The sequence below is a fragment of the Carica papaya genome, chromosome 1 (assembly GCF_054855325.1).
Source record: "Carica papaya isolate Zhongbai chromosome 1, ASM5485532v1, whole genome shotgun sequence".
NCBI classification, from domain to species: Eukaryota; Viridiplantae; Streptophyta; class Magnoliopsida; order Brassicales; family Caricaceae; genus Carica; species Carica papaya.
Genome location: NC_142309.1, coordinates 13,829,290 through 13,840,528, shown reverse-complemented (window position 1 = coordinate 13,840,528; position 11,239 = coordinate 13,829,290). Strand labels below are relative to the sequence as shown.

Genomic DNA, 11,239 nt, shown 5'->3' with positions numbered 1-11,239 from the left:
ACAGTTCAGCTTATTAGGCCTAACAACACAAAAGCATACAAAACAAGAAAAATCACATTTATCATATTTAATAATTTTTTATTATCTAAAAATACCCCTTAAAACGTTTAAAGAAATACTAAATTCTTTATCGAAACCTTGATAATTTCTTCTACACCATTCTTCTTTTCTTCCTCTCCTTCTCTCTCTAGATCACTCTCTCTTTATAATTATTTAAAAATAAAAGAATGGAAGTCTGTGGAAGAATGGGAAGGGAATGCTTTATTTATAGAAATTAGAAACCATCGAATTCGTGCTAAGTGGCGAAATCCAGTGAAGAGAGCTGAAAAAAAGATGCTCAGCATGAAAAATGAGGGATAAGAGTCTCCTCCGCCAGCAGTGGTGGTAGTACGCTACCTGAGGTGACAATAGTGCACTGCCCGAGGCTACAGTGGTCCGGCCGGCGCGCCGTAGGTGTATGGCCCTCCTTCCACGCGTGCAGGAGCTTGCATGTGCGCGCATGGGGCCTTGGCACGCTAAGCGTCGCACGCGCAGGCCCTAGGCACACAAAGGCTTATCCACACAGGCCTGCTGCACGGACGATGCGCGCACAATGCACGGTGCTTGTCCACGCACGAGGTGATGCTTGGACTGTGCGCTCATGCAGCGCCTGTTGTGCGCACATGCCCTTCGCACAGACACCATGTTGCGCACAATGTGTAGGCGCCCGCGTGGGCAGCTTCCTTCCCCACAAAAGTTTTCCGTTTCGAAATTTCTTTTTTTTCTTTTTTTTTTGTACCGAATAAAATAAAATTAAAATTAATGAAATTAAATAAAAGTAGAATTAATTAAGATAAAATTAAATAAAATCAAATTAAAATCGATAAAATTTATGAATTACGATAATAATTTACAGAGTAAATTAAATGAGTTCAATGCGGCCTAAAGGCTCGAATAAATAGGAATTTTCAAATTAATTAAGTACAATGATGGACGGAGTGTTTCATGCACAGTGCACGAGTGGCGCGCACGCCCTTCGCACAGACACCATGTTGCGCACTGTGTGCACGTATTGTTGGAACTATTGCGTGCAGTGCATTATGCACACATGTTAACGTGGGTTATGTTCCTACGGGCGCAAGTTGTGGGAATTTTCCCCGCTTCTCATGTCGCCGTCTTCTGTTTCTTTTTGAATTTTCTGCTTAAGTTCTCGAAAATATAATTATAAAAAAAATAAAATATTTAATAAATCTCGACACATAGAAAATTCTAAATGTTAATAGGATTAATCGTAAAATTATTTCTCTCTTCTGATCACAAAAGTTCGAGATGTTACATGCCCTATGATACGAGGTATGGTCCATGACATATTACGTATTTTTTAGTCCCTTTATACTGGTAATAATACAACTGTGACCATTGGAATTGTGCTCTTGACATATATGGGTATGTGAGTGACCATTTTGGTCGAGAGGTAACTATTTAAGAGCGTGTACAATAATGTATAATACTAAGTCCATAGCGGGCCAGAGTGTGTGTGTGGTCATTTTGGCTGAGTATGAACCCCATCTAGTGGTGGTATCGAATGATATATGTTGATATGTACTTATGATTGTGTCCACATGATTGTGGAGATACTGATTTATTTTTCTCTCTTGATAATTGATGTGAACGGTATAACACATTGAGAATACTGGTAAAAATACTAGAGATAAAAATCTAAAGTGTGATAGGAAGATAATATTGTATATTGCTGAATTTATGTTACTATGTTATATTTAGAACACTCGAGTATGAAGATATATAGAACCGAACTCTACATCGCTCATGTTAAAGAATGGGAAAGGATAAGAATTATACTAGTTACCGATGTAGAGAAAAGTAGTAAATAATTCTTACAGAGTTGTGAACTCACCCACTTTATATTGTTTTTTACAGAGTAAGAAAATCAACCTCCAGAGCATATTCAAATAAGACAGGAATTGGATACTTAAAGCATGAGAGATGCTAATTATCACTAGTTAATGTTGAGATTAATTTTCACACTTTAAAGACTACTTTAGTCCTTGTTAATATATTTTTAAATTTTTTAAGAGTTTGTAGATAATTTTTCTTGAGATTAAAGGAAGGCAACACCTTGTAAACAGAGATAGACATACAGGATGGAATTTTGGAGAATACTTTGATACAAGTTGACCCCATCGTTCTATATGGAGATTGGGGACATTATATATGATATGAAAAAATTTGTAAACTTGAGGAAACTTACAGAATGCTAGATATTTGATTTGTTATTGATGCAAGTTGACATCTTTATTATCTACTGAGAAATTGAAGATGTCACAAATAAGCATATTAAATTAAATTATCTTAAGTAAATAAGATTAAAAATGATCAAAAATTAGTTATCTAAATATTTAATTCTTACTAAATTACATTAGCTTGAGAATTAATAGATAGTTAGAAACACAGCATTGTCAAAAATAAAAGCACTTTTCACTTTTTTGTTATTAAATTTTTTTAAAATCTTAATAATTAAACAAACTAAAAAGAACCAGAACTCGAAACTTTACAGCCAAACAAACTCTAAATTTTTTATTTTTAAAAATTTAAAAGTGGAAAATTTAATTTTAAAAAAATCAAAACATGGAACCAAAAATAAAAAGTAGCCCATATATATATATATATATATTTATATGTATGATGTATGTGTTCGAGCGCAAGATGGGAGCATTTGTAGACGAGGATAATTGTGTGTGTGGTTGGAGCGTAAAGCCTCATCTGCACCTCAATTCAGCTCTCAATTTCTTTTATTTATTTATTAATTTTGTTTTGCATTATCCAAAAATAGTGCTACCACAAAAATTTTAATTTTATTATTTATTTTTTTCTTTATTTTTTTGGTGTAAAAATATTTTATACCAATTTTCCTGTATCAAGTTTAAATTTTTTAATTCAGTGAAAATCAAAACTAAATATTGATAATTCTCGATTTAAATAATCAACTTTATTGTAATAATATTATACTTTAAAAGACATCCTAAAAAAATCGATCTAATTTTTATTTTTATTATCTAAAGACGTATTTACTTATTTTTTCCCTTCTTTATTTTTTTAGATTATCGTCGTGATCACCAGCACGCTTCTCCATGAAACCACTTGCGTGACACGTGGCATGAAATAATTGGATACCTTCCACCCCCAGTCCGTCCAACTATTTCCATCTGGAACGGCAGAGATTGAAATGTGGGTCCCCTACGAACCCGGATTTAACGGTCACGATCGTGTTGTGCAATGAAACATACTGCTCTTTGGATAGAGAATCAGCGAAAAAAAAAACTTATTTTAACTTTTCTTCTTATGTTTGAGTTCAAAGCAAGAGAATTCCCTCAAAAACCGCCATCTTCGAAAATTATCGAAGGAGATGGGAAGAGCATTTGTATACGTGATTCTTGGAGGAGGTGTAGCTGCTGGTTATGCAGCTTTGGAATTCACGAAGAGAGGTGTCTCTCCTGGCGAGCTCTGCATAATCTCTGAAGAACCTGTGAGTCAATTCTCCATCTTTCGTTCTATTTCCAGCTATTTCATCCTTTACGAGATTGATTGCTTCCATTTTCTCAAATAGATTCCCTGCTCTTTCAATTCGCTACTTTCTATATTCAATTGCTTTTCTTTTCTAAGTGGCTACCCGTTCAAATATCAGTTTTGTTAGTTGCTCTACGCTCTTTTATATTGTACTAACATAGCTGTACTTGAAATCAGTTATTTTCTTTCTTATCTATTTGTTTCTTCAACTGAGTCAACTCAATTCCGTGCCACTTAATTCCGGATCAGTTAGTGCGTTTTGTAAAACTTGTGATATGCTTAAGCTTTGAATGAATTTGCAAGGGTAAGCTACACCTCATCACTTTCTTTTTAAAACGCTACTTTCTTTCAAATTCTATCGATTTTATAAGAAAGAAAACGTTGAAGGTTTCATAATCGAACTGCAACAGAATAAACGTTAAAATATATACGAATTAAGCAAGGAAGAGGATCTGAATCATATGGCAACATGTTATTCATTTGCGTGGTGGCAAATGGGAATATCCATTTCATGTTATGTAGTTATGCATACATCTCCTTTTATCATTGGGTTCATTTTGAGAAAGTTTTGGAAGAATAAAAAATGATGAAAGGTCTATCTGTTCTATAGTTGGAACTTTCTTGAAGCTTGCATGTGTTCTTTCAGGTTGCACCATATGAAAGGCCAGCACTAAGCAAAGGTTTTCTACTTCCAGAAGGTGTGTAACCTCATTCACATAACTTGTTACTAATTATTTCAGGGTATTCTCCATCACAACTATTAGATAGTTCTTGCAAGGGTAGATACTTTATACTAGTCTCAGTCATGAATTTCAGTGACATTCATGCACATATTTTCCCATTCTCGGAGTCATTGGACATAACTCAGCTAAAATCTGAATTTCCTCAACTGATTTTGTCGTATCGAGGACTCAAATTGGGGTTCTGGGTTCAAATAGGTTCATGTCTTTCTATTCTATTCAACTTTTATGCTTTCTGCCCCAGCCCAGTGGAATCGAGATGTTCTGCGTTCATGTTTTATAGAACAAAATCCACGTACACATATAACACCATTATGTATTGAGAAATCTATACCTGTCCCCGTAGTAGTTAGATATCATGCTACTTCCTTGAGAACAAAATCATAATCAACTTGGTTTCTAATTAGCTATAGATCTGGTACAATCTCCAAAGAAGTCATAATTACGTGCTTTGATTTAGTCTTGTAGAACCTGCCAAATATGTGTTTTAAGTTTCAATCTTTCAAAGTTTGTTTGATCTGACTGCAAGATATGGGCTAAATGTATAACATACAATTTTGTAAATTTGTTTTTGTTCCCCTGCTTGTGGTGTCATTTTGAATAGATAAAAGACCCTAGAAAGTTTGTCAATTAGAAAGAACTTATGGAAATAGGCACCAGCATCTCTTAGATGTTAAATTTTTTCTGGGGGCCAAACAATGTGAGGAAATACTGGCGGAAATGCCTTGTATAAAACAGCAAAATAGAGCATGATGAACTGACTTATTCTTACAAGTGATTTGTTCCTCGTTTGGAGTCTGGAAAAATAGATAAAAGCCTCAGTTACTAGATCACGGAGGATCGTTTTTCTGTGGTGTGGTTATTGATCTCTTTCCTTGTCCTAATGTTCTTGTTCTCAACATTATAGAATAAGAAAATGATAGTTTCTTGATTCAGTATTTTCTAAAACTTATATTACTGTCCATGCTTACCCTGATTGAAATGATTATTCATATGCAGCTCCTGCACGGCTTCCATCATTTCACACTTGTGTTGGTGCTAATGAAGAAAAGTTGACTCCAAAATGGTATAAGGAGCATGGTATAATTTCATCATATAACTCCTTTTTATGTCTCATGCTTGTTAGAAGAACAGAAGTAAAATTACCTTTCTGGATATATGTTTTGAATATGTGTGTATATTCAACTATATCTTGTTTCAGTGTCTTTTTTTTTTAAATAATATCTTGTTTCAGTGTCTTATTGGGAACTAATATTCTGTTTCCTCTATACTGACAGTAACCATTATTAATCAAATGAAAAATGAGACAAACTATAGTGTTCAATACCGGCTTTTTGGTTATGTGCCCAGTCAGTGGAAAAAACAATGAGAAAATAACGCTTTGAGTGAAAAATATTGGAATGAAGTTTTCAAAATTTCTCCATTCATTGTTTGAAAATTTAAGCTCTAGCTGTGAAGTGTCTGTAATTTGTCCATCTGTAGTTCGAAAAATCTTGTAGCAACTAGCTGTCGTAGAGGTGATTTAATACTGTTTGTACGTAGTTCCTACTTGTTCATGCTATTTGCTAAGGGAGGGTGGTTGATCCTTTTCCTTTAAATGTAACCTGCTTCATATTTCCCTCGTAGCTGACTGACTCCTAGAAGTATCTTCTTAATTTTGGCCTATATTTGGGAGTATGATGGGTGAAATAAAGTAGTGTTTTTGAGAGTAAAAATCAAGTAAAAGAATAGTGAAGACTTTGTAATGAAACATTGTTTGGAAGTTCATTATAAAAGAAAAGTAGAGTAACATAGGAGTTGTAATTGAACCTGTTTTGGAAGGTAATTATGGTAGAAAAGCAAAAGAAATTCACTATTTGATTGAAGAGTAAAGTAGGGATCATTAAATATGAAAAGACTGTTTTCTGTAAATTATAACAAAAAGAACTAATTTGATAACTTCTCACAAAAAATTAATATTTAATTAACTATGAACCTCTTCTTTTTGAAATAAATTATGAACCTCCTCTTACCCCCTTTTGATTTCGGACTTTGATTGGAGACTTGAGGAGTATAAGGGATTTAGTGACCAATGTTTTACTCCCTAAGATCTTACTAAAATCTGTCAAAAGAAGATTTATGTCAAACTCTATCTTGTTTTTCCTTTCATTACCACCACCCAAATAAAAAGAACTCTTAGACAGACAATAGAATTAAAACTTGTTCAAGGAAGCTACATTAACAAGCTTATATGGGCATGGCGCGAGCCAAATATTGATCAGTAAAAACTATAAGTTTGCCTACTGAATACCATACCCCACACGAATGTGGAATAAATGGTAAGGTTTGATCTCCTGGGGTGCTTGAGCAGTTAGCAAACAAATAACGAACCAGAAGCAATGTTGCTGATGGAACATTGATTAGAATACTTGCTACAGTATCTAGGATGTTTACGTAACTCTTTGAAGCTGGTAGAAAACATACGATAATGTATTCCATTGTGGGAAGCATAGGTAGCATTTGGTGCAAATATCAACCAAAGAAGATGGAATAACACAGAATGAGTTGAACATAACGAAAACAATGATATGTTTGGTAAGCATAGGATTGGACTGCACAAACTTGTATTGTTTTATATTTGATAAACATTGAACAGAACAAAATATAGGGTACAGTACAATTACTCAAATACGCTTCTGATGCTTACTGTTCACTTGTTAAACTTTGAAAGTTAAACACAAAATCATTTACTTTTAAATTTTAAAATTAATTCAAATTTGACCATTTTATGAACTTGATAATTAACATGATAAATTTAAATTTAAATTGTTAATATATTGATAAAAAACATTCGTTCAATTCAATATATAAATTGTTTAAATATAAAAAACATCACAATAAAAAGTAAAGCTTGAGATAAATATATGCTAAATCTACCTAGAAAGAAGTGGTGAAAAAAAAATTGACTTTGGATATAAATGTTTTGCAACAGAACATTTAAGAGTTAAATGTGAATGAGGGTAAAATTGGGTGGTTAAAAAACATATGGGTTCTCAAAAGTTCAAGAACTATTTAGTTCTGTGGTTTTGAAGGAACTAACTTGTTTCTCAAATTTGAACTTTTTGTTCTATCCTACTTTACTTTTTATGTGTCATCAAACATAGGAACCTTATACCATCAGTCCTCTAATTTTGGTGGCAACAAAAGCTACCATAGGGATTTTCTGGAATTGTTGACAATAAGGTTTCCTGGAATCTATATATCCAGAATATTTGTCCCTTCATCAAACCTATCCTGGCCTTACTTTCAAAATGAGGAGATTTTAGACCTTGTCAGTAGTGTTTGTCTATCTTATTAAGCATTAATACAAACTTTTCTTCTTGAAGAAAATGTGTATATCATGTTTAATGATGAAACTTTTTTAGTGCTGAAACAAACACCAATTTCAACTGGCAGCTCTTGGATATTTGGTTTCCTAAAAGCAAGACTGGATGCATTGGCTAACTGTTGAATTTTAAACTATTTCTAGCATTTTAAGTTTAGTCTCTTTTGGTTTGAATATCTAAAACTTCCATTCACTAAATATCTTGGCAAATTAATTTTTAAACTCTGAATATTTTCTTAGGAATTGAGTTAGTTCTTGGAACTCGAGTTATGTCTGCTGATGTTAGGCGAAAGACACTGTTAACGGCCACTGGAGAGACAATAAGTTACAAGATTCTCATCATAGCAACAGGTGCTCGGGTATTGGACTTTTCCTCTTATTATGAAGTATTCTTCTGCTTTTAATTTGATACTCATGCTAATAGTAGCTGCCTACGTTTCTGGACTTGCTGGTGGCTTTGATGAAGTGTAAAGATGAGTCTTTGATGTACAAAATGACCAATGGCACTGACAATATATAGACTTGAAACACATAATTTAATGGAAAAGATGATATTATGATGTTAAATAAGTTCTCCAAACAAATCACACCCTAACATAGCTCGCAATTTTCTTCATCTTTGCACTTCCAGTCATGCTTAATATTAAGGGCCTGTTTGGGAGAGGGGGAGGGGATGCAAGGGAATGGAAGGGGAGAGAAATGTTTTATTTTGCTGGCTATAGAAATTTATAATGGAAAATGAGGGGAATGGATTATGGAGAGGAACATTTCATCTCCAGTCTCATCAAAGTCCTAAAATACAAAAGCTTTCCCCCCTAAATTTGGAGTGATTTGGATGAGGTGGAAATTATTTAGAAGATATTTTATTGTCACTTCCGAAGCCTCCCTTTTCTTTTTTAAAGTTTAAACACCCATACTTTCTCCATATTCCGACCCCAGTCTCCAATTATTGTCTTAGAAATTAAAAACTTTCTGTTCCTTCCTTTCATCACCCAGGAAAACAGAATTAAACTAATGAATGTTTCAGGATTTCAGCAGAGTAATTCATAGAAAGTTGTGGCTTTACACATGATTAACATTTTGAATCGTCAGAAGTTTTGAAATTCTCATAAATAACTAGCAGTGAATTTTGAGCTTAAGTTTGTATGTGTAGGCTTTGAAGCTTGAAGAATTTGGCGTTGGTAGTCAAGATGCTGAGAATGTGTGTTATTTACGAGATTTAGCTGATGCAAATAGGCTTGTCAATGTGATGCAATCTTGCACTGGTGAAAATGCTGTTGTCATTGGTGGTGGCTATATAGGAATGGAATGTGCCGCATCTTTAGTAATCAACAAAATAAATGTAACCATGGTGTTCCCTGAAGCACATTGCAGTAAGTAGTTCTGATTTAATAATTAAGTTTGGTATCTTATAAATATCTCCATAATTGACCAAGATTTTCGGTAAATGCTATTAATTTTTTATTCTTTTCCATTTTAGTGGCCCGCTTATTTACACCAAAAATTGCAAGTTATTATGAAGAATATTACAAGTCTAAAGGAGTGAAGTTCATCAAAGGAACTGTCCTGTCATCATTTGATTTTGACTCCAAAGGAAAGGTAATAATGTGACTAAATATGCACAGGGTTTCTTTCCATTTGTTTGGCGCGGTAGGAATGCAGACTCATATTTTCTTCCATACTTCAAATCCTCTCTCCAAATTCCCAGTGGGAATCAGACCTCTCATCCCCAACCGGAGCATATATGATTATAACTTGTTCATTTATTTTGTTTAAAGGATCAATTTCAAGACATCATGGACATGCTGGTGAATTGATTTACAGGTTACAGCTGTTAATCTCAGAGATGGAAGCAAGCTGCCTGCAGATATTGTCGTGGTTGGAATTGGAATACGTCCCAACACAAGCCTGTTTGAAGGACAATTAACCATAGAAAAAGGTGGGATCAAAGTGAATGGACGACTGCAAGCAAGCAACAGCTTTGTCTATGCAGTTGGAGATGTTGCATCTTTTCCAGTAAAACTATTTGGGGAAACTCGTAGGCTTGAGCACGTTGACTCAGCACGGAAATCTGCAAAACTTGCTGTTGCTGCTATAATGGAACAGGAGAAAACAGGTGAATTTGACTATCTGCCATTCTTTTACTCCAGGGTGTTCACATTGTCTTGGCAGTTTTATGGGGAGCCTGTAGGAGAGGTAGTGCATTTTGGTGACTACTCAGGAAACATGTTTGGAGCTTACTGGGTAAATAAAGGTCATCTAGTTGGATCTTTCCTTGAAGGGGGAACCAAGGAAGAATATGATGCCATTGCAAATGCTACACGGCTTAAACCGGTAATCAAGGACTTAGCAAAGCTGGAAACGCAGGGCTTGGGATTTGCAATGACAGTCAGTCAGAAGCCACCGTCTGGATCGCATCCCGAGGTTAGCAGTTCGGCTCTTGTTCTGGAGAAACCTGTATATGGTTTGCAGGCAACAGTTGGTGTTATCCTGGCTGCATCAATTGCTGCATTTGCATATTGGTACGGGAGGAGGCGAAGGAGGTGGTGAGAAGCAGGCTCAGATGCCGAGAAAGTTCATTAAGTTCTCTGAAATCCATGTTGTAGCATTGCTCGTCCTAGGAGATTTTAAAATACTAATTTAGTTATATCATCACTCTATTTAATCAAAAATTATTTGACACGATATGGAATTATTAGTTTACCCAAATATAAACTGATATCTTCTATTAACTCACTTCTTTTTATTTGTTCTTACATTTTTCTATTCTAAGCACTTCATATATATATATTTAAAAAAATTTATATCACATGAGAAATTTTTTAAAAATAAAAGATTTTATTATGTTTTTATTAAAAAAATTAAAATATAACAGTGCAGTTAAACGAAATTATGTAAAGTATAATTTTTTACGAAAGGTAAATTAACAATTTTGTTGATAAAAGAATTGTGACTTAAATAAAAAAGATGAAAAAAATTTCCTCAATTAAGAAAAAAGATTATTAGCTCTTTTTTTATAATTTGATATTTAAAGTTACAAATTACTTTGAAATATAATTTTTATTACAAAGTTTAAACATTTCCATGGAAATTACAGAATTACTTCAGTGTTGCTTATAATTAGATTTTTTTTTTCTAGGGAATTTAGAAATTATACTAATAATGGGCGAATCAACTTTTCATTTGAACCGTATACATAAGTAACAAAACTAATCGGAGAGGTTTGTAACAAGCAAAGTTTTGTCTTTTTAATTTAAGTTCTGATTCACGTTTAATATAAATTTTACTTTTTAAATCAATTTTTTTATAATTCAAATAAAATAGAAAAAGTCTTCATAAATGAGAAAATAATATTGCAAAAAAAAAAAAAAAACTATAGCTTAATTAAAAGAATAAAATACTCAAAAGAAAGTTTTTTCATAAATTTAATTAATATTAAAATAAAGAAAATGAAATTTGTAATTCTATTTAACAAATAAAAAGGATCTAAAAAATTGCTCTATCAATTCAAGAATGAGAATGAAGAACAAACATATGAATATGTAAATTTTATCTTATTTTTCAGGGTTTT

The 11,239-nt window shown here is 33.4% G+C and overlaps 1 protein-coding gene across 1 annotated transcript; it reads left to right on the top strand.

Moving 5' to 3' along the window:
• Positions 1–3,321: 3,321 nt before the first annotated feature.
• MDAR4 (monodehydroascorbate reductase 4) lies at positions 3,322–10,400 on the top strand. The gene is made up of 7 exons (XM_022032080.2): positions 3,322–3,523; positions 4,211–4,262; positions 5,304–5,384; positions 7,909–8,027; positions 8,822–9,041; positions 9,149–9,267; positions 9,493–10,400. Exons 1-7 carry the CDS (start codon positions 3,404–3,406, stop codon positions 10,216–10,218), a joined length of 1,437 nt encoding a protein of 478 aa, XP_021887772.1. The 5' UTR covers positions 3,322–3,403; the 3' UTR covers positions 10,219–10,400.
• The last annotated feature ends 839 nt before the right edge of the window (positions 10,401–11,239 follow it).